General features: G+C 42.9%; 1 protein-coding gene and 1 long non-coding RNA gene across 2 annotated transcripts; both read left to right on the top strand.

Annotated features, from left to right (window-relative positions):
• The first annotated feature begins 4,132 nt into the window (after positions 1-4,132).
• On the top strand, positions 4,133-10,355 carry LOC125542294 (uncharacterized). The gene is made up of 7 exons (XM_048705263.2): positions 4,133-4,354; positions 5,634-5,734; positions 7,180-7,252; positions 8,115-8,380; positions 9,399-9,515; positions 9,736-9,784; positions 9,877-10,355. The coding sequence occupies exons 2-7, from the start codon at positions 5,645-5,647 to the stop codon at positions 10,146-10,148; spliced, it is 867 nt and encodes a 288-aa protein (XP_048561220.1). The 5' UTR covers positions 4,133-4,354; positions 5,634-5,644; the 3' UTR covers positions 10,149-10,355.
• A 9,602-nt stretch (positions 10,356-19,957) lies between these two features.
• On the top strand, positions 19,958-20,699 carry LOC125547499 (uncharacterized). The gene is made up of 2 exons (XR_007300682.2): positions 19,958-20,118; positions 20,204-20,699. It is a non-coding gene; the product is annotated as an uncharacterized LOC125547499 (long non-coding RNA).
• The last annotated feature ends 3,120 nt before the right edge of the window (positions 20,700-23,819 follow it).

A 23,819-nucleotide genomic window follows, 5' to 3' on the forward strand; every position in this document is an offset into this window, starting at 1 on the left:
CATGGATGGGCTCGCCATACTGGGCCTCGCACTGGATTGCTTTTTAAAAACCCAGGGACCCGATTGCTTTTTTAGCCCACTTGTGTGTGGGCCAACTCTGTCAGAAACGCGCTTAAAATAGCCAAATCGGGCTCTTTTCAGACTTGGTAGTTTTTTGCCACGGTTTAGGAAAAAAGTGATAGTTTTTCGCACAAAATCGTAAAGTGGTAATTTTTCGTCACGGTTTCATGAATTGTGGTAGTTTTTTGTTAAATACTCAAATCAATTCGCATAACTCTACCAAATCTACCATCGAACGCACCATAACCAAATCTACCATACAATGCACATGTTCCTATACTCACGGTTGGCAATATAAACATGCAGGGACGGATTCAAGGGGGGACGAGGGGGGGGGGGGGGGAGACCCCCCCTAAAGATCGTGTCGCATCTTAATAGCGATCAGTTTGTCGCTAATATTTCTTCGTACACAACTGTCCGTGACTTGCTTCGCCCCCCCCCCCCCCCCCCCCCCCCGTGCCTCGCATAGCCAAAGCCCATGTACTGCTGTCACAAGCGATTGCAGCCTAAAGGCCCAAATTCCAGGAAAATGAAATGGAAGGTAGCCCACAATGGAAACAAAGGGGCCAAGCTAGGAAGCAGTATTGTCTCAAAAAAAAGCTAGGAAGCAGTAATCCCTCAAAAAGAAGGCTAGGAACCAGTACGCACGGTTCAGATATCCTGTAAATCTAATCGTTTCGTTGCCAACCTGCTAAAAAAAACTGCTCCTCGATCGGGCCTGCCGCCGGTCATCTGTTAGATCTTCTATCAAATCTGTCCTTCGAGAAGGGAAAAGGACAGGAGACGTATCGATGTGTCGATCGCGCATTCTTGCCGGCTGGCCGCACGGATGAGCAACCAAGCGAGGGTAAAAAGGTTGGTTATTTTTTACTTTTCAGCATTAGATTAGGTGTCTCCCAAAAACTCAAACCCTAGAGGTTGTAATTGTAGAACTACATGAATAAAAAATTAGCTCACACGATTTGGTCTCAGATTCCCAATATTGCCGCCGCCCGCTTGCTGCCATCAGCCACCATCAGGAAGCACAATTGTCTGTGATCGTTGCATGTCCTCCCCATCCAAACTTGAGTAAACAGTGACGTTGTAATGGCCGCCCCTGATCTCTGTTGCCGGCTTGCCACAAGCATGTGCCATTTTCCATGGCGGGAATGGATCGTTTCATGAGGTATAAACATATTATTATTATTATTATTATTATTATTATTATTATTATTATTATTATTATTATTATTATTATTATTATTATTATTTTGACATCAACATATTATTGATACGGTCTGATATGGTAAGCCCTAAAGCATTAGTTAGTAGTAGATGTAGTTACATGTGTTTACTCGACCATAGATAAAGATATAGTTTATCTTTTCTCTCGGTTTAGCTGTATTTTTCTGGACAAAAAAACACATTGCTCTTTTCAAGCCATTTGCTTCAAGTTAAAACGCTTTACACTAAAACTCTGAATTCAACTCGCTAATCATATGATTATATAGGTAAATGTAGAGGTACATTTACACCAACAGTTGCAAAACATGCATTATTTTCTCATACACAAATTATTATATACAATGTGATTTTATGTGAGACGATATGTATATATTATGTGTGTGGTAGTTATCTCTTTCGCCCCCCCCCCCCCCTATGTTCAAATCCTGGCTCCGTCCCTGTAAACACGTGATTGATAATTATGTTTGATTCTAGGTTGCCTGTTCTATGTACTAGTAAAATGAAGAAAACTGGGTTATTATTTTGAGGGCCCGTACACGTTTTTTTTGTCAAATCTCTACTATTAAAGGGGAGTTAGTCGTTGTACATTCTCCATCACCGCTCACCCCTCCCCATGCCCCCAACTCCCCCTTTTATTTGCTCGACCCCCTCCCTCTTTTAATCGGCAATCGACACTTACCAAAACACGCGTAGTCATAGTACATAGCAAATCTACCAAATCAATTGTCAAAATAACACCCACTGCTCTACATAGAACATCCATACCTACCAAATCAATTAGTTGCCAAAATATAGGTAATCAATTCATGAAAAGTCTTTATGCACTTGTTACTATACCAAATCTACCATACACAACACACGGGTTATTAACAAATCAATTGACGGAAATCTACCAAAATAATAAAGCGGGATGAAAGCCCAAAAGTGCCCTTCTCAGCTCGAGCTCATATGAGCTTGAGTGAACAGTAAAATTAAAAAAGAAAATATTTTTTCTTTCAAAAACTCATTTTTTGTACCAAATATTGAAGATGTTTTGATTACCCGTGAAGTTTCACCATCAGGACTCCACAACTTGAGGAAACGAGCTACGGTCAACGCGATTCCGGGTTCGTTGAAAACCTCTCGAGGGAGCCGATGCCCACGCGGCCATAGCGGGGTGTTCTACTACGCCGGTCCCCATCTCTAGAGCGCTAGCAGACGTCACGCATGGGAAACCCCGAAAAATCGACTATCGTCACGCGTGTCTCAAAACGGAGCCTAGGGTCTAAAAACGGTGTGGGCACGAACAAATTTCGACGGCTATCCCAGACTTGTCAAAATCTAGGGTAAAACTACGGGAAAGCGCACAAAAACGGCTTAGCGGCGGTGGCATATTTCTTGAGAGGTTACGTATCACCCCGCTTCCATGTATGGCGGCAGTAAGTATGTGCCACCTGAGGAGTCTCCCGCCCAATTTTGCCTCCCAACCGCATTCTGTACGAGCGCAAATTTCCCCGTCAAAAAATTCATTTTTGCCGCCCTAACTTAGTCTTCGCTCGCGACTTCCATTATTTTATTTTATTTTCAATCCATCTCTCTCTCTCTCTAGTAGTAAAATAAAGAAAACTGGGTTATTATTTTGAGAATCCGTACGGCGTTTGTTATATGGGCTGGAGTGAACAGTAAAAATACTTTTTTCCCAAAAACTTATTTTTTGCAGCAAACATTGAAAAATGTTTTGATTGCTTGCAAAGTTTCACCATGGAATGACATTCATGTAGGACATGACAAAAAGATTTGTTATATGGGCTCGAGTGAACAGTAAAATAATAATAATAAATATTTTTTCCCAAAAACTCATTTTTTGCAGCAAACATTGAATTTTTTGATTGCTTTCAAAGTTTCACCATGGAATGACATTCCAAAATTATTTTGAAAATAGCATTTTGGAGCATCAGTTTTGTTTATTTTGCCACGTCTTTCATGAATGTCATTTCATGATGAAAATTTGCAAGCAACGGAAAAAATTGTCAATGTTTGCTACAATTTTTGTTCTGATATTTTTACTGTTCATCCGAGCTCACAGGAGCTAGTGCTTAGATTGACCGTGTCCGGTGAAAGCCTTTGTTTATCGGCAACGAGAAAGAACTTTGACGTCTGCATCTTGAAAGTGATCTTTTAGTCCTGAGCTCACATGCACCTGAATGATTAGTAAAATAAAAAAAGAAGTTCAAAACGTTTTTTTTGTGTGATAAACATTGATGAATGTTTTACTTGCATGCAAAATTCCATGATGAAATGACATTAGTGGAGGCCCGAGCGAAAATAACATATGAAACATTTATCAATGTTTATCACAATTTTTTCTTACAATGTTTGAATTTTTTTATTATTCTTTCGGATTTTACTCGCCATCCGGGTGCCTACAAGCTCGAGATAGAAACTCTCTGTCCCCGACATCCGAGCTTCTTCTCTAGTACCTCTATGCTCCTTCTTGCCCTAGTTCCCTGCTAGAATCACCCGCCCACCTCTCTCACTGCTGCTCTGAGATCCGCAAATCTACTCCCTCCGTTTTTATTTACTCCGCATATTAGGTTTGTCTAGAGTGAAACTTTATATACTTTCAACAAGTTTGTAGAAAAATATATCAACATATACACCACCAAACATATATCATTGGATTCATCATTGCATACATTCTCAATCATGTAAATTTGTTATTGTAAATATTCATATTATTTTCTACAAACTTGATCAAACTTTATAAAATTTAACTTCAGCCAAAGCTAATATGCGGAGTAAATAAAAACGGAGCGAATACGTCCCAAATATTGGGCCTCACACCGTGGATCTTTCCCCGGCCCAACGCCCTCCAAACCCTAAAAAAAATACTTGTGGAATTTTCCCCGAGCGGAAGGGGGAAAATGCTTCGAGGCGACTGAAGCGGCGGCGGGTCGGAGTGGGCGGCGGCGGCGCGACCTACCCGGAGGAGGAGGGCGTTCCAGCTTCCACGGCCTGCCACGGATCCCCATCCCTCTCCTCCGCCGCCTCACTCCGGAGAAGCGGAAGCTGCCGGCGTCGAGATCTCCAGGTTAGCTTCTCCCCCTCCCCCCCTCTCTTTCGCGACGAGATCTTCAGGTACTGACTCGTCCCCTGAAAAACCCTAGTCGAATCTTGATCTTCAGTACTGGCCGAGGCTCTCTTGGGGTTTCCCCGGAACAACATTGCTTCGCTGCTGCTGCTGCTGCTAAAATCGGACGGCCGTATCTAGACGTATTTTATGCTAGATACATCCGATTAGACGTATTTTAGTGCTAGATACATCCGATTTGAGCGACAGGTAATATGAATAAGAGGGAGTAACAAAGTCGTATTTTAGGTCTGCTTTTCGACTTACTAGCAAATATGCCCGTGCGTTGCAAACGGGAATAAACAATAATTTTATCAAATACATACTCCCTCCGTGCGGAAATACTTGTTGAAGAAATGGACGTATCTAGACGTATTTTAGTTCTAGATACATCCATTTTTATCTATTTCTTCGACAAGTATTTTGGGACGGAGGGAGTACATACTTTTAAAATGACCCATAACAGAGGCTATGAATGATCTTCATGAATATGTTGAATTGTTTTCTTTGTTTTTTAAATTTCATCATAGAGAACAGTTTCAATGCTTTTGACGACCGTGCCATCTAACTAAAAATTTCAAATTAGTTGCAGGAGTCATAGGGGATAGACCAACAAATAAAATATGAACGTAATGAAAATAACATTAGCTAACACCTAATAACCTTCCAAAAGTCTTCTGAACCTTGCGTGTCAAAGCTATTCCCAACTAATCATTAGGTTCAATAAGCACATCCACATGCATCAGTTCAACGGCCCGACGATTGAGGACCGTTTAGAAACCAACCCATTTATATTGGAAGAAGCAATGTACAGCAGACTCTAGATAACTGGCATCATATTTTGCGGGCATAATAGCAGAGAGTACAATTGGTGACGCAACTTAAAAGGACATACAAAAACGAGAAGGCAATATACAGGAGTGCAGATTTTAGGTGCATAAACATTTAGCCATGAGATCAGGGAAAATGACCAAGATAACGGAGCAATTCATGGTTTTCCTGTATCTGGTGGCCTTTCAACTGAGGGTATTTTAATTACGCGTGGCCTTGGATGAATTTGTTTCAAATATTACAAAATCATGGTTGTGATTGTTTTGCTGTTTTGACTCTGGCATTTACTAGTGGTACTCATGGTATTTTCATATTAGTTTTTTCCTGAACTAGTGCTTTATTATATGGACACATGCTGTGATGTGAACATGCTAACCACTCTGGTTTCTTCTGTTGGTGATGTCTTTAGGTTGGCTGGATATGGATCTAATTCTTCCATTTAAAATTGGAGATTTTGCCGAGGCAAAGTGCTTTGATGAAGGTTTCAAAGGCGCATGGTTCCGCTCCAAGGTTGGACATGTATTTGCATTATATGTGTGATATTAATGAATTTAGTAAATTAGGTAGCAAACAACTACCCTCACCATGTTTTTTATTTGTGTCAATACGTCCCTTAAAGTAGAAATTTGGCCACTCAATCTAAACATTTCTCTTTGCACCTCTAGTATACTCATGTCAATTTCTCATACCATTTCCATCTATTTGTCGCTGTAGTGATATGTGCAACAAGTAGGGGTGTCTGCTAGCCTTGGAAAAGGTCATTCTACATGGGCGGGAATAATGACAAGTGAATTTCTATACAAAATCTCTTGTCGTAAGATTTGATCAAATTGACATTGGATTGAGAGGGTCGAGATTGGGGCTTAGGATATCACTAGTATATGCTTGGAGTAACTATTTGGTGCTCTTTAAGTCTTTATATAAACTCTGACCGTCTGACGTAAACTATTTTTTTCGAACACAAACTCTGACATGAACTAGGTAGAAGAGACTAGGTAATAAATTATTAACCAACCAAGGATTTATATAAGAGCCTTGTTGACTTGAAGACCACCATCACCTTTGGTGGGAAGGAAAGTAAAAAAGGCAATATCATAAACGGTCATAAGTTACCACGAGCACCTTTAGTGGGAGAGAAAAGCGAGGCTATAAGAGGAAACATGGCATATACTTTACGAGAGGCCATCATTATGGACCTAGCTCACAGTCCATGGTAGAGCTTCGACCTTGAATCTTTAGGGGTCTCAACTTCTTTATTGGTGTTCAGCTTCTTTCTTCTATCTAGGAATTGTTTGGCTTTTGAACTTTCTTTATTTCTTCTTGGGTCACGTGCGTGGCCCAATGTGGCATGTTCCAAAGTTGAGCTAGAAGCTTGGGCCTCTACACACGCCCTGGTTCCGAGTACAGTATCCACCACACTTCCTCCCAAGAGGCGTGGGTCATATGTGGATACCTCTGTTGTGGAACCTCCTTAGGTGTTGATGGCTCCCCTGGGGCACTACTCTTATCTTCTGCCCTCCTCGAATCTAACGTGCTACCATCATTGTTATTACGAACTGATCTTCTTAAGGCTCACAACCATAGGTTACCGGTTTAAATACCAGAAAATCATAATGAAATGCACACAAATAGCCCACCAATGAACATTTGGTAAGAATTGAACTCTAGTCATTAGTTTATAAGACAAAGGGCTATGCTATTGTTGTCCACAAGTCTATGAACTAGACAAATTAGATTAAATTTTGGGTGCTAGAATACATATTACAAACATAGACGATGAAGCTTTTTCTTTCTAATACATCATGCTAGTATGGCTACTACTTTTATATCTAATAATAACATCAGTCTGTCACTTGACCATAATCTCACGGACTACAAATATAATACTTCTCTTCACTCATTCTACAGTAGGGTATAAGGCTTTACTAACACATATTGTATTAATTCTCTTTCAGATAAAAGATATGCGTGTCACAGAATCTGGGCATCTTGAGTATTACTTGGAGTATATTGACTATACTGAAGAAGGTAAGCAAATCTTTATATGCAAGCTCTGTTTTTTCTTTTGCACATAACCTTTTGTTTTTTTAAGAGAGTGTGAAGGGACCACATGCAATAAATCAATTTGAATACTCATTCTCAAATTTTTAGCTTAAGGATATTGCGGTGCAAGCACTTTATTCTTCATTCTGTAGACATAATTTGTACTTGGAAATATTCTCGTATACACCACTGAGGCCCTGGAGGCAGCTGAGATATTTTATGGCATGCACCTGATTTTTGAAAGCAGACCTTCTAATTATAGATGTTTTCTATATGGTATAGTTTGATTTTTTTTTCAATCCAGAAATATGCTACATGTTATGCTTGGATGGGTAACTTTTTTTGTGCATGGTGCCCTTGATCAGGAATCATACGATATAATGAAGAAACATCTGTGTTTTCCAAATTCTATAATATTGCCATTGATCACGTATGGTATCTAGCCAATACTGTTTACCTTTAAGGAGATGGATCATGCAGTGATTGAAAACCACGCGATCTGTCTATATCTTCCCCAAAATGGTTCGCGTTGTGCAGGTCATAATCCCCCCGCAAAAAAAAGTACAGGTCATAATTGATGAGTTTGGTTTTGAACAGGCAGTTGCAAAGCCTACACTCGAATCTGCAGGGCTAGTAAAATCATGGAAATATCTGATTATACCTTGCATTTGAATTTACCCGACAATTGATCAATCAATACCTAGCGCAAATATGTCTTGTCATGATCTCAGTTTTGCCCTTACTGTTGGCTAGGCACAACAAAATCTTGGGATACGCGAATCTGACCAAGATTATAACTGTTAGTTTTCTGTACTCCTGATATGATTATTCCTGATGCCCTTTTCAGCCAACGAATGGATTGGAGTCTTCCAAAAGAACCCATTCAACCAGGCATGCCTGGAAGGGAAATCAAATGGCAGTACTGAAATAATGTTGCGTCCTTCCTTTCCTCGGTGGTATAGGGGGCAACAAGCTCCTAAGCACTTTCCGAAGAGCGAGGTGATAGCACGTGTCCATGATACCTGGAAAGTAGGTGATTGGGTTGACTGGCATAATAAAGATTGCTACTGGACTGGGCAGATTATTGAGCTGACCAGTAAAAATGTGGTTGAGGTAAACATTTACTCCCTCATTTACAAAAATATAAATATATTTGATGTTCTAGTTTTGTCCCAACTCCCAAGTCAAACTTCTTTAGGTTTAACAGAGTGTAGAAAAATACACAAACATCTGCCATGCTAGCTCCCAATAGCATTGTGGTTTGGCAATTTCAAATTCTCGGCACCAGGTCTAGGTTGTCCTCCTTCACTCTCACCCGTAACATGAAGCACCAATCAACAGTTCAACACAAGCAGGTAGCAGCAGCACAGGGAAGCAACAGAGTAAGCAAGCAGCAGCAGCGGCACATGAGCAGCATGGGGAAGTAACTAGCGAGCAGCTGCAGCAAGGGCATGACGAACAGGGGAAGCAAGCAGCAGCAGCTCAACAAAAAATCGATTCAAATAGATGAGATAGGTTGAGGTCACGTGCTCCAGCATGGTTGCCGTTGGGAGGAGAGGCTCCTGCACTTGGGGGATGGCTGCGGTCGAGTCCAGGCGGCGGCGGCGACTCCATACAGCAGTGGCGGTGGCGAGTCCAGGAGGTTTCCCAGCTCTCCCTTTTGTGGCGTCCGTGAATGCGACCTGCAAAAAAAAAAGGGTTTCCTATCAGGCCGAAGCGTAGTTGGGACTCCCGAGTCCCTCGCGTGTCCCCTATGTGTCCCAGCCGTGTCCTCTTTTTTTTTTTAATTCGTAATTCACGAAATATGGTAGGATACGCGTGTGTCCCCGTGTCCGGACATATCAGCACATGGACTTGGCAACTTCTGCCGTGTCCATACGTTTTAGTCTGGCGGTCCAGTTGTGTTACGGGCTGGTGACACACAACAACTTTCTTGCTGATGAAGATGACACACTGATAAAATGACATCAAATGAACTTTCATGCTGATTAAAATATGTTTAAAATATGAAGTGGGACAAATTGTTTTATCATTTGATCTCCATGTTTTCATGCTGACTATTGGTTTTCTGTCATAGCCAACATTATCAGAGACAATAACTCACATGTTCCTGCTTGACATTTTTCTACAGGTAAAATTCTTGGATCATCCCATGGGTGAAGGCCAGCAGTGTCTTGCTAAGAAAAAGGACCTGAGGCCTGCGCTTGATTGGTCCATCATTAAAGGCTGGACTGTACCTCTTTCGGCCGTAAGTTTCTAAGGTTTAGGTTCTAGCTTCTAAATGCATTTTGTTAATTAATTCATGCTTATTCTAGAAGGGAGTTGAGGCGATCCTTGACCAGTTATGGGTTAGTTCATGGAATCAAATGGATTCTTCTTTTTTGGATGGTCTACCTTATATTCCACAGTTTAAACCAATTTATTGTCTATTTTTGTAGACATCTTACAGTGTATCTATTTATGGTCAGGCAAAAGGGAAAAGCTGGCAAGCTGCTCATCTGGTTCATCCTAAATCTAGTACGGTTGATCTTTTGTGAAAAATATATGGCTGTAAATGCATACTAGGGAACTGGTGAAATTAAGTTTCATGTTGGCGTGGTGGTTTTCAGATGTAGAAGAGAGGAGCAGCACAGATGAAGATGAAGCGCTGGGATCTTCATCAACTGTCAAAACACATTCGTCGGACAGAAACATCGTATCTAAGCTAAGAAATCAGAGGATGGCGACACACGAATCATCAGACCCCAGTCGACGGCGTACCCGCAGTTCCTGTGGGCTACTGATATCTCCATCGGAGCCTGCCACCGTCGAACCGAATGGAAGCGGTTCCCGCCGGTACCCCTTTCGGGTCCGGAGGAACGCAGCGGAACAGCAGAGATGAAGCTGGTAACGCCGCACACTTGATGACCCCCACGGGGGTTTACGAGCATTATGGGATATACTTAGTGATATATACCACATGAGCTCTATATACATCGAAAATGGCCGATCGCTGTCTTTGCGGAATCGGCCACATAGGCATCTGGGCCATGATCCATTGACTGGCTGTTACTTGGCAGGAGTTGCATACTTAAGGCTGGTTGTTACTTGGGCTTGCGTTGTCTCATGTGGTTCTGAACCTCTGGGTCCGAATCAGACTGAACAAATGCTAAGCCCCGTGATGAAAAAGGAAAAAAAATATACTTCTGTTTTTTTACAGAACTGACACAAGTATTAAACGAGCAAATGGTACAGAATCATGGAATTTCCTATTGGACCTACTTTGGGTCAAGCTGTTGAGGTTTTGCACAGGCTTCGATATGGGCCGGCCTGTTAATGATTGCTGCGATCCTGGTTTTTGGAACCTTCCAGCCGTTTTTTTTCCTGTTTTGGGAACCTTCTAGAAGGTTCCAGAACTGGTTTTTTCTTGTTCTTCTTTTTCGTTTTCCTTCTTTTCCCTTTTAATAACGTTTTTTCCTTTCTCTCCTTCCATTTTCTGTTTATTTTTCTTTTGTTTCTATTTCGTTTTTTCTTTCCTTTCATTTTCATTTTCTTTCTTCAAATCTCTTTCAGATTTTTTTAAAACCGTTGCATTTTTTTCATAAATCCAAAAAATTTCCATGATTTTGATTTTTTTTTGTACTTTTAAAAAAAGTTTAATTTTTTTTAGAAATTAAAACAATCACAAATTTTTAAAAATGTTCATGTTTCAAAAATTGTTCGCAAATGTTCCCTTTTTTCCGGAGTTAAAAAATGTTGACATTTAAAAAAATCCCAATTTTCAAAAAATGAACGTGTTTTCAAATTTTGTTCTGTATGTTTTTCTTCAAAATGTTAAGTAGATTTTTTTTTTCGAATCTACGCTGGGGTTTGTTTCTTAGGTGTTTGTGTTGTCTTAAAATCACTGAAGCTCGATAGCTTAGCTGGTTGTATCGACAACTCTCTCAGGACCAGATCATTTTTTTGACTCCCACGTCTGACAGATTTTTTGATTTAATTTTACATCGCCACGGCGCCTAGATGGGCTGGCCCAGCTGGGGCTCCGTGTGTATGTCGCGACGGCAATTTGCCGCAGAGCGCGTCACATAGGACTCCCGAGAATCACAACTATTTCAACCTCCTCTCTCTACCTCTCATCCTCACGCTGGACCATGACGGGCTGGAGCCACAAAATTCAGATTAATACGTCATCATAATTGAAATGCTCATGGGCAATTCTTTTTATTCAACTTCGCCGTGTCAGCACAAACATTCCAACCCACCGCCAACGGCTACAATTGTCTGAAACTTGCAAGCCAAACTTGAACAGCAAACACGGCTCCGTCCACCAAAGGAGGGACCTGAAAATGTCATACAACTACCTGAAACTTGTATGAAAAGACAAGGGCGACCGTCAAATTGCGATAAGGCAAGCAAAAGGACATGTGATACATGTGTTTCTTCGTTTGACATGGCCATTACTAAATGGGCAGTCAACACTTATTATCTGTGGAAGAAGCTCAGTTCCGTCTGATGCTCAATTAGAGCATATCCGTGCATAGGAGAAGGCAAACCACACAAATATTTGTGTTAGCAACAATGAAAGGTACAACCGCCATTTTATTTTATATACCACTTTGAACCAAACTTTGCACGCAACTATTCCACTTCGAACCACATTTTAGTATTTGAAGTGTTTCTTACATGATGGGCCCTTGTTCGACATATAGCCATATGTGTTCAAAATCTGTCACAAACAGGCAAGCAAAAAAGAATGTACTCCAGTTCAATCCGTCCATGCATCACAAATACCTGCCTGTTCATAGTGGAATTTACTCTTTCTCGTCGACCGTTGGCTGGGCAGCTGAGGTTGCTGCCAGCCAGGGACGGAGCTCCCGTGTAAGGACTGGTGTCAATTGACACCAGTGCCGATTGTAACATGAAGTAATCTTGTTAATAGGATTTGTCTTTGACCCCAGCCCAAAAAAATGATTGACCCCAGCCCGGCCGGAGAAGCCCAAAGCGCAGCCTAATTCCAGCCCAGCCGTAGAAGCCCACAATCATAAAAAAGCTATGCGGTCGTTCCACACAGCCCAAAAGCACTCATTCTTAATTCCTTAATTTCCTATACGCAGATACGCTGTTGTATGCGCACGAGTTTCTGTCTCTTCGTCTCATCGCCTCCTCTCAATCCCTTTCCCATGTGATAATTCCTTGCAGGTGCCGCCTGGTGGAATTACAGAGAGACGAGCCCATGAATCTGAGGGATTTTGATCTAATCTGTGGACACCGGTCGAGTTGCGGCATAATCTGGTGCTAATCCACCAAGCCTAGATCGACTCTTCCCAGGTATGCCTCGTGACACGCATGTGTATTACCTTCAGCCTTTAGACCAAATTTTGTAACTGGACTAATTAGAAATTTTGCTGTTCTCTTCCTTGATTCATGTACGACTAGGAGGTTATGGACAGATTTTTGTGGAAACGGCCACTACTAGTAGTTGCAGTAGGGACTTCAAGGTCACTTAGATTTAGACAAGATCATACTCATGTATCAAGCATTAGTACTACTGTTCCAACAGAAATAAATTTGGATGATCTTCCTCCTGATCCAGGTGATCGAAAAAAGAATATCACAGTACACTAAGAATCCTAAGAAGTAACACAAGATCAGACGGAGATATTTAACTAGAGGACCTTATAGGGTACAAGAACCAATGTACACCACAATAAAGACCCAATATAACAAACCTCCATCATTACCAAATAGTGTGTCTTAATTCCCGCAAAAAAAATAGTGTGTCTTAATTCTGTTATTGATCGGCAACTTCGGGAGTTCAATGAAAGATTCCATGAAGTAAATTATTCATTGCTTATTCACATGGCTTCTTTCAACCCAAAAAACTCATTTGCTGTTTTTAATTTGAAGAGTTTATTGAAGTTAGCATAGTTATATCCTGCTGATTTCAATTCAACACAACTGATTTATCTTGCCCATGAACTTTGGAGTTGCATTAACAATGTCCGAGCGGACCAAAGATTTGCCAATTTGGATGGCATTGATGATCTTGCTGAAGTGTTGGTGGGCACTAGGAAGCATCTTGTCTTTCCTTTGGTGTATCAACTTCTAAACTTGGTGCAAATTTTGACGGTTGCCACAACGTCAGTGGAGAGACGCTTTTCAGCAATGAATACTGCAAAAAGTGTTTTGCGCAACAAAATGAGTGACGAGTTCATGAATGAGTGCTTGATTTGCTATGTGGGGAAAGATATATTTTCTACAGTTACAAATGATGATGTAATTGATGTATTTAAGAAGATGGAAGCTTGAGAAAGGAAGTTATAAAATGTGAGCCTCATGTCATTTTATATTTTTGCTTAATGATATTTATTTATTGTCTTTTTTTCGTAACATTGTTGTGAATATAATATGTCTTTTGTTCATCCTTTTCAGAAAGTAACAATTGAAGTACTCTAAGTTAACCTTGGGCTTTAAGACTTCGCTCGGCCTATACTCGGTATGACTTTTTTAATGTAATAATAATATTATGGAATCATTGTATACTTTATCTCTATATGCCGCACTCCAACATTATGTATGTTGCGCTGCTATAGTTTGCATTAGAGTGGACAAAACATGACACCAGTGCCAAATTTTTCTAGCTTCGTCCCTGCTGCCAGCCCATCCGAGTTCGAGTCCCGGCTCGGACGCGCGGTGCTCACTGAGTTTCTTCTATAAAAAAGTGCCAACGAGGGTTAGCCCTTAGGTTGGTCTTATTTTTTTTACACTTCGATCCACAGCAGCTTTGCTTGACCTGTTCAAGCCTGCGACTATAGCTTCTCGATGGATCGACCCCCGACATCTTGGAATGAACAAGGCTCTGGCATAGGATTCGGACCCAAGATGAGTCGTGCATGTACGTGCCCTAGAACCACTCGTTTCCATCTATAGTTTTGGCAGGCTACTCCCATTGATTAATGCCACTGCCATTTGAGATTTGACAGGAGTAGTATAAGTAACGTGATTAGTGCCACTGCCATTTGGTCAGAGAGCTGTCTAGTCCGTGAAGAGAAGAAGCTTTGACATCGATCGGTAATGAAAATGAAGGGATCTTCTTCTTCGTCCTCGCTTGCACACGCGGTGCCAATCCTCCTGGTGATCCTATGCTCCTGCTCCCTGCTGCTACCATCCTCTGACGCCGCCGACCAAGGTAACCGTGTGGTGTGTTTGCCGACCAGTCCTGCTGTTTTGTGTGTGTTTGGAGTTGATGTCCATGCATAGCGCTAGTTGTGTGATTTGCATGCGATGGTGGTGTTCATGCAGGTGCAGCCTATAGTTTTCCGTCCGGGGGGCGTGTACCAGTATACTCACCGACGCCACCCCAGCCCGGGCCGCCGATACGCCAGGGCGGTGGCAGCAGCGGCAGCGGCGGTGGTAGCGGTGGCAGCGACGCTCTGGCACCGCCGCCGGCACTTGCGCCGCCACATCATGAGAACTCGCACCCGCGGCCACGCTGCAAGTACCTGCACGGCTGGAGGAACTGAACAACTTCCACTGGAGTCTAGCTACCTGATGAGACGAGGAGATGCGGGCGATAGTGCCCCACGGGCTTGGAGCCTTGGAGTGGAGAGACTATTGCCTGATTCAACAAAGTTTGGGGCTATCACTGGCTTTGTATTTTCAGAGCTCAGACTCATCATGAAATATAATTTCTAAATTTAAAGATTTTCCTCTCCAGCAAGATTGCCGTATTTTCCCAAAAGCAACAAGTTCGTTATTTTTTAATTCCTTTTTTGTCAAATTTTTTCGATATATATCAGTATCACCCTTAACAAGTCCATTATTTTTTGAAGATGATTGTTCTTTTGTGGCTTCCTTGCAAATGAAAATCTTAACAGGTCACCTATTGTCGATCTGAAGAAGGAATCTGGGCATCACTAGGCTTTTATATTTTTAAGATCACAAAGATCAATCGTCAGGCCAATGTGCTGGCACATGAGATTGCAAAATTCAGTTTTTATAATAGATCAAATGGTGCCATATGACGAATGATCATGTAGACCTTTTAATTAATTAATTTACGGGGAAGGTTTTTTTCAAAAATAAAGAAAGAGAAATAGCAACAATGCACATATGCAGTGTAGTGAACATTGACCAACACGATATGAAATCATAAATACACAACAAGTCTTGTAGGGACTGGACAACAGGATGTGTGTGTATCCTGCCAAAGGAAACTCACATCCAATTTGGTCTATATCTAAGCAGCAAAGAAGACATACTATTTCTAGTAGTTACTCATCACAACAAAAATTGGATTGCATTTTTTATCCATGGCAGAATTGGCCTGTTTTTTTGCTCTCAGTATGCAAATTAAACTTCGTAATTTTGTTGTATGATAGATGCCTATATTGTCGACTTCTATAGAAGTTTCGATAGTTGTTTCATACCTTAATCTTTTTTTGGTATCGCGGTAGCACTTACAAACAGCAGTTGCCCTAAAAAAAAACTTACAAACAGCAGTAGTACTAGCAGATACTCTCTATCTCATGGCGCAAGGAGTTCTACTCAACCGGCATTTGTATATATGGTTATTTCTTTCGGTTTGATAAAGAGATACTATAAATTGAAACTAACACTTCTATAGAAGTTTCGATAGTTGTTTCATACCTTAATCTTTTTTTGGTATCGCGGTAGCACTTACAAACAGCAGTTGCCCTAAAAAAAACTTACAAACAGCAGTAGTACTAGTAGATACTCTCTGTCTCATGGCGCAAGGAGTTCTACTCAACCGACATTTGTATATATGGTTATTTCTTTCGGTTTGATAAAGAGATACTATAAATTGAAACTAACACTACTTCAATACGTTGCATGCAGTCGGTGGCGGACGAAGTGAAACATATTCTGGAAATTACTCAGCAGGTTTTTGAGCCTAAATACTTGGGCTTACCGGCCCCGGAAGGTAGAATGCATAAAGGACAATTTGAGACTGTTCAAGAAAGATTACGGAAGAGACTTGTTGACTGGAGCGAGCAGTATGTATCGTCAGGCAACAAGGAGATTCTAATAAAGGCTGTCGCGCAAGCAATACCAACCTATGTCATGAGTGTTTTCCGTCTTCCTGCTTCAGTTTGTGATGATCTCACACGGATGATGAGACAATATTGGTGGGGTGTGGAAAATGGAAAAAGGAAGATGGCATGGCTCAGTTGGGAAAAGATGATACTACCCAAGAATATGGGAGGTATGGGGTTTTGAGACATGAGAGCTTTTAATCAAGCTTTGCTTGCTAAACAAGCGTGGAGATTACTGGACAGCCCTAATAGCTTATGTGCTCGCTTGCTTCGGGCTAAGTATTATCCTAATGGGAACTTGTTGGACACAGTGTTCCCTACATCTTCGTCAGCTGTGTGGAGAGGCATCACACATGGCTTGGAGCTGCTCAAGAAGGGCCTGATTTGGAGGGTGGGCAACGGGTCTTTGACAAAAACTTGGAGAGATGCATGGATCCCGAGGGGGCACGACTTTAAGCCTATCACCCTGAAGGGTACTTGCAGGTATAACTGGGTGGCAGATTTCCTCGAGGAGTCTGGCGCTTGGAACGTACAGCGGCTCCGGCAATACTTTTGGGACATGGATGTCCGTGAAATTTTGAAGATTCGGACATCTCCTAACAGGGGGGAAAGACTTTCTTGCTTGGTTCCCGGAGAAGAGTGGAAGGTTCACCGTGAAGAGTGTGTATCGGCTCGCAACTGGCCATATGCACATGGGAGTGGCCGCGTCAAGTTCTTCTCCGGATGGCCAGCGCCCGATCTGGCGGAGGGTCTGGGAGGCCAAGATTCCTCTTAAGATGCGCATCCTTGCCTGGAAAGCTGTGACTGGAGCACTGGCGACGAACGGATGCAAGAAATATCGGCATATTGCGACGCGCGATACATGTCCTCTTTGTGGGACGGAGAAAGAGTCGAGCTTCCACGCGTTGGTGACTTGCGGACATGCTCGTCAAATTTGGATGGCGATGCGCCAGGTTTGGGAGCTCCCTGATCCAACGTTATTACAGGAGTCTGGCAATGAGTGGCTGTTAAATCTTCTGCTGCACTGTCACGCGAGATTGTATTATCATGTTAATATGGAGGATATGGTCTTTACGGTCTGATTTAACTCATGGTAAAGCAGTGCCATCGGTGGAAGTGACAACGGAGTATTTACGGAGCTACATGTCTTCTCTACATCAGGCTCGGAAATACTCGACCGAGGAGATCATGAAAGGAAAGATGCCAATGAGGGAGGAAGCCCCGGTAAAACAGCGACCTGAAGCTACACCTGAACCATGGCCGAAGCCTCCGGTGGGGTGTGTGGCCTTATCAGTAGATGGAGCATTTGATAGCTCAGACGGGTCCGCGGCCGCGGGTATGATCCTACGGCGGTCTGATGGGAGTGTTATATTTGCAGCTTACAGGTGCATCTTCAATTGCAATGACGCTCTCGAGGCTGAGATACACGCCTTAATGCAAGGCATGGCCTTGGCTATTCAACACTCGGAAGGACCGGTGATTGTTCAGTCCGACTCCTCAGAAGCTTTGCGATCGTTGAAGGATGACAGTCTTTCTCGTTCCGCTTATGGACATCTAGTTGCTGAGATCCATCGTCTTATGGGTGAAAGGGAGTTTATTCCGTCGAAGATTAAACGTGATCAAAATAGGGTTGCAGATCGGCTGGCGTTTTATAGTCGTACGGAGAGTACTACTGCTGGTAGGAATCTACCATGTGTGGAGGAACTTGTGCCACTTGATTGTATCCCTATTGTTATGGAATAAAATCCTTTTACCCCTGAAAAAAATACGTTCTTAGTTGTACACGTCAGGGTCCTAGGAAGAGGGAGGAGCACTAGGAGAAAAAACGATAAAGTCCTCGATGGCCACTAACATCATCAGTCCTACAAAGTTCTTTTTTATTTGAGAAACTTACAAAGAAATGTTTAGAAATTCACGGCTTGAATTTTTTTGCAAAGTGAACCTGGTGTTCCAGCAGAAAAACAGTGACCAAATTGATTGAAAACAAAGTAATGGGCCTAACAGAAATAGCGAAGCCCAGTTTGAAAGAACACGAGCACATAAACAGTCAAAGCCCGAAATCACTAATTAAGGAATACTCGTTGCAAAGAACACTCCACCTTTCCAGGTCACGACAAGTGGCACACATGCAGCGCGTCACTTGTCGCAACCTGGGAGTTTTCCCTTTTTTCGTAGATCCGTTTATTCAAAACGTTTTATCCCTTAAACCGTGCGTCCAAATCTCAAACCATTTTCACCATTGGATTCCTCGCGTCGAGATCTTCAAAACTAGATCCCATGTTAATAGGTTTTGACGAACTTTTTTTTCATGAAAAAAACCAGACGAAAAAACCAAACCGGGAGCACGTTTTTTTTCCCTTTCTGAAAGAGGCACGCCAGTGCCTCTCGCGAAATCACAACCGTGCCTTTCGTGAAAGCAAAACCGTGACTCTCGTGGAAGAAAAAAAAAACAGAAAACGCGTTTTTTTCCTTTCCGAAAGAGGCACGCCCGTGACTCTCGCAAAAGCACAACCGTGCCTCTGGCGAAAGCAAAACCGTGACTCTCGCGAAAGAAAAAAAACAGAAAACGCGTATTTTTTTCCCTTTCCGAGAGACACGGACGTCACTCTCGCGAAAGCACAACCGTACCTCTCGCGGAAGCAAAACCGTGACTCTCGCGAAAGAAAAAAAAACAGAAAACACGTATTTTTTCCCTTTTCGAGAGGCAAGGCCGTGACTCTCGCGAAAACACAACCGTGCCTATTGCGGAAGAAAAACCGTGACTTTTCGCGAAAGAAAAAAAAAATAGGAAACGTGCATTTTTTTTGTTTTCGAAAGGCACGGCCGTGACTTTCGCTAAAGCACAACCGTGCCTCTCGCGGAAGAAAAACCGTGACTTTTCGCGAAAGGGAAAAAAAGAAAAACGCATTTTTTCGTGTAAATTTTTTTTTTCGATTTTTTTTGGTCGAGAAGCTAAGGAAGACCGGCAAAAACCAGAATGTAAAAAAACCGTTTAAAAAGCCGAAAACGCGTGCGGAAAAATAAAATCTGAGGGAGCGTCCAGAGTGCGACACGTGGTGAATTGCTGAGAGCGCGCCAAGTGGCGCTGATCGTTGCGAGGCTCCCGAAGAAGCGCTGGTTAACTAGTTGCTCCCAACTTGGAAAATGGACTTCACAGCCAAATAATCAAATTAAAAAAAATTAGCAAAGCCAGGTTTCGATCCTGGGACCTGTGGGTTATGAGCCCACCATGCTTCCGCTACGCACTCTGATCTTCTTGTTTATATTGCGATGTCCTTTTAATTATACTGTAGCTGGTGCAACGCAGACCTACGAACGGCGCGGCTGATTTTTTAGAGGAAATAATTTCACTGTAGCATGTGCGTTTTCGTGGCCATGCATGCATGCCTCGAATTCTATGTTACTAACACCAAAGATTGACCGGTTCAAGCCTGCAACTTGGATTGAGATGCACTGACACCAAAGATTGAGTGTCGGCAGAGACGACTTTGAGCTCTTGACTTCCGAGCAGTATTAGCTAGACTTTCAATGGCGGCATCGAAGATCGTGATTACATTTGGTTAATCAAGATGTCCAGAGAATCTGTTGACTTGACACACTTGTCGTTGCTGTCCGAGTACTTAACTAGGATGAGTAACCCAGCCACAACCACAAGAGACATCGAATCATTTCTTCAGAACTGAAGCTGGAAAAGCAGGATCGACCATGAAGCGGTCATCTTCTTCTCCGTCCTACTCCCACGCGCCATGGCAATCCTTCTGGTGATCGTGTGCTGCTGCTCCCTGTTGCCATTCCCATGCTGTGCCGTTTGCAAAGGTACCAAATCACCGTGTCGGTTATAGTTCTTATATTTTGGACGTGGATGCCCATTTTGACATATAATTTGTTGCGATGCCATCAGGGCATGCATTTGGCGACTTTGGTCAGGGGGCTGAGGCCGGGCCAAGGGTAGGAGGAGACCAATTTGATCAGAGGGGTGGGGAGGAAGGGCCTGGGAGAGGAGGAAACCAATTTGATCAGGAGGGTGGGGAGGCAGCGCCAGGGGGAGAAGGAAACCCTGTTGGTCAGGGGTCTGGGTTGAGTGGAGGAAACCAAGTAGGACGGACGCCTCCGGCACCGCGGGGTAAGACACCGAGGAACCACAGGTGATATGGCGACTCCTGCCATGACGTTCATCTGGCGCCCCTGGCGGTTATTGGAAGGTGATGGCTGCTGGTTTTCCTAGGAGTAGTTTGGGAGGATGCTTATCTATGGCACAGGTGCTGCCTTTCGGTTGTAGTTTGTGCTATTTTCCCAAACTTTTTTAAACATTTGTATCACGTGCGAGGTTTTTTCTTCTTCTCATTGTTGTTGTTCAAGAGCGAGCATTCGCACTGGGTTTCTTATTGGTGCTCCAACTCGCAAGTCTCTTCAATATTTTTGTTTTTCTCGCCTTAATGCAAATGGGTGACTCGCAAGCCAGTGACTTCTTCTGTGAATCTTCTTGGCGGCCGATCTCCTTTCTACTGATCCAACGGTATCTGACCCTGCTTTTTTTTCAAGAAATCAAAATATGTTCAGGTTGGCTTTTGCCCGCTGTAGTCCCCTCAAAAAATAAAACAAAAAGAAGTCAGTCAGGTCGACAACATTTGAAGTTGAAATTTGTTCACAGTATAATGGGCCTTCTTCTTTTGCATGTCAACGTGGAAATTAAATGTAAATTTATAATTTTATTGCATGACATATGATTTCTATGTGAAAAGAATCATACTAAAATAAAGATTCACCGGAAGCACAAGGCAACACAAACATAATATAGAAAAAATACATCAAGGTCCATGGACCACCGAACGACCTTTGCCGCCGCCAGAACGAGCCGCCGATGCGCCACAGTCACCGCTCCCGTACTAAAGTCGACCTGATCTTATCGATGACAGTCATGAAGCCTTCATGCACGTGCCCCTAGGACCAGCGCCCCAGAGCCGCAATGGTTGGTGTTGAATCCTTGAATCGATTTGAAGAACCTGCACCAAATCACACAGTTGTGTATGTACGGCATGAAACCTAAGCCTGCCGCGCCGAGGAGCTGGCAGGAATCTACATCGGAGCTCTATCTAATCCGTCCAAATGGACGAACTTGAGAAGAATCGCCGTCATCTGTCCGAACAGATAAGTGAGTCCGCATGTCGGCAAATGGCTACTGAGGAAACCAGAGGCTTAACTCCTCATTCTTTCTATCTTACATCGCCACGGAACTATTCATGGCATATCACATATCTCCAAAGGTTTCATACCTTTGTCTTATTCTTAGAATGATTTTATGCTCTTCTGAAGCACCTCGCGGGATATTTAAGCATGAAAGATTTGCTGGTTTTTTCCTATTACTTTTTACTATAGTCTATTCTTATATTATTTTTGTTTCCTCCCATTGATTCTTTGGTTAAGAATTGTCTTTAGTTTCTTTAATTTGACCTGATTGAAATTAAGAGGATGCAACGAATAAAGAAGGACCAAAACCCTACCTATCAACTAGCGGGAGCCGAGGGACAACGTCCTCTTCCCGTCACTGGCAGTCGGAGCGGCAGGTAGGGTGGAGGTGGATCCACGGGCTTACCGGCAAAAATCGAGGGGAGAAAAGCTTTTCCTAATCGCCTTACTAGAGGGGAAAGAAAAGCAATTTGTTGTACCATATGATAGAAGTATCTCTAGAAGTATACTTATTCATGGACGGAGCGACAAATGCATGGCTTGAAAATTTCTACAATGTCATTGTAAAAAGAATCTACAATACCAGGAAAAAAGAAAGTCAAACGGATTGATCCAAGACCTTTCTTTCAGGTAAAGAATCAGTTCGAAAGATGCATGAATAGAAGAAAAGGGCCAAACAATCCTGCAAAATCGAAATGGACAATATGGAAAACTGAAGTCCAGTTCAAAACTCATCACATTGAAAATTGGCCGAACAATGCATAAAATATCACAGCCCAGTAAAAACAATTCAGCCCAATGGGGAAAATAATACCAGAGCCAGGTTTGGGTCTATGCATTATGGGCCCATTACTCTTCCATTGCGGCACTCTGATTTTCTTATTGAAATTGTGATGTCCATTTTGCTTATCGGTGAACTGCCACGCTGCTCTGCTTAGGGCAATGCAGACTCGCCGTATACTTGCATTCTGGTCCAGTGAGTCCGATAGATGCCACAGATAGAAACGTGCGACTGAGTTGTGGGTTGCGGATGCCGTGAGCATCTCAAGTAGACAAGTACTAGTACAACTGCTCAGCTAGCACTAGCAGCTTGTAGGAGCCGGAGTTGCTGGAGTATTCGTAAAAATATTTTTACTCTACCTCGGAGTACGTTTTTGTGGCCATGCCACGATCGCTCACAACGCGTATGAATTGTATGTTACAGTCGCCAGCAGCTTTGCTTGACTGTTTCAAGCCTGCAACCGTGATTAAGATGCACTGACAACAAAGATTAAGTGTCGGCGTGGACGACTTTGAGTAGTTGACTGGACTTGGGACCTCCGAGCAGCAATTTAGCTTGACTAGATCGTGATTACATTAGGTTAATCTGTTGACTTGACACACTTGTCGTTGCTGTTAGGGCACTACTTAACTAGGAGGAGTAACCCGGCCACAACCACAAAGTGAGATCAAATCATTTCTTCAGAGCTGAAGCTGGGAAGGCAGGATCGTCCTATCGACCATGAAGCGGTCTTCTTCTTCTCCGTCCTCGCTCGCACGAGCCATGGCAATCACCCTGGTGATCATATGCTGCTGCTCCCTGCTGCCATGCCCATGCTATGCTGTTTGCAAAGGTACGTAACCATGTGTCATTTCCAGTTTATATATTTTGGAAGTGGATGCCCATGTTGAAATATATTTTGTTGCGATGGCATCAGGGCATGCATTTGGTCAGGAGGCTAGGAAGGGCCCAGGGGGACCCGGAAACCAATGGCCAGGGGGCTGGGGAGGGGCCAGTGGAAGAGGAAACCATTTTGGTCAGCGGGATGGGCCAGGGGGATGGGGAGGTGGAAATTTGGGTCAGGGGGATGGGGATGGAAATTTGGGAGCACAAGGAATAAAGGGGGCAGCTGGAGGAAACCATGTAGGACGGATGCCTCCGCCGCCGCGGGGCAAGACACCCAGGAACCACAGGTGATTTGACGGCTGCTGGCATGCATGGCCTTGATCTGGCGCCGCCGGCTGTTATTGGAAGCTGATTGCTGCTGGTCTTCCCGGAGGTTGCTTGGGAATGATGCTTCTATCACTAGAGCAAGTGTTGCTTTTGATTGTAATTTACGCCGTGATCCCCAACTTTTTAAACATTTGTATCTTGCGCTAGTAGGTTTTTCCCCATAGTGTGGTTGTTCGAGAGCAAACATTCACAACGGGTTTCTTACTAATGCTTCAACTCGCAAGACTCTTTAATATTTTTGTTATTCCCTCATCCCTTGTTTTTTGCCGCTTGTACGATGGTTATTTTTCATAAGCAATTAATGGAAATGGGGTTAGTTCGGCTGTAAAAAAAATGA

This window comes from Triticum urartu, chromosome 3A (assembly GCF_056163025.1).
Source record: "Triticum urartu cultivar PI428250 chromosome 3A, HENAU_Tu73, whole genome shotgun sequence".
NCBI classification, from domain to species: domain Eukaryota; kingdom Viridiplantae; phylum Streptophyta; class Magnoliopsida; order Poales; family Poaceae; genus Triticum; species Triticum urartu.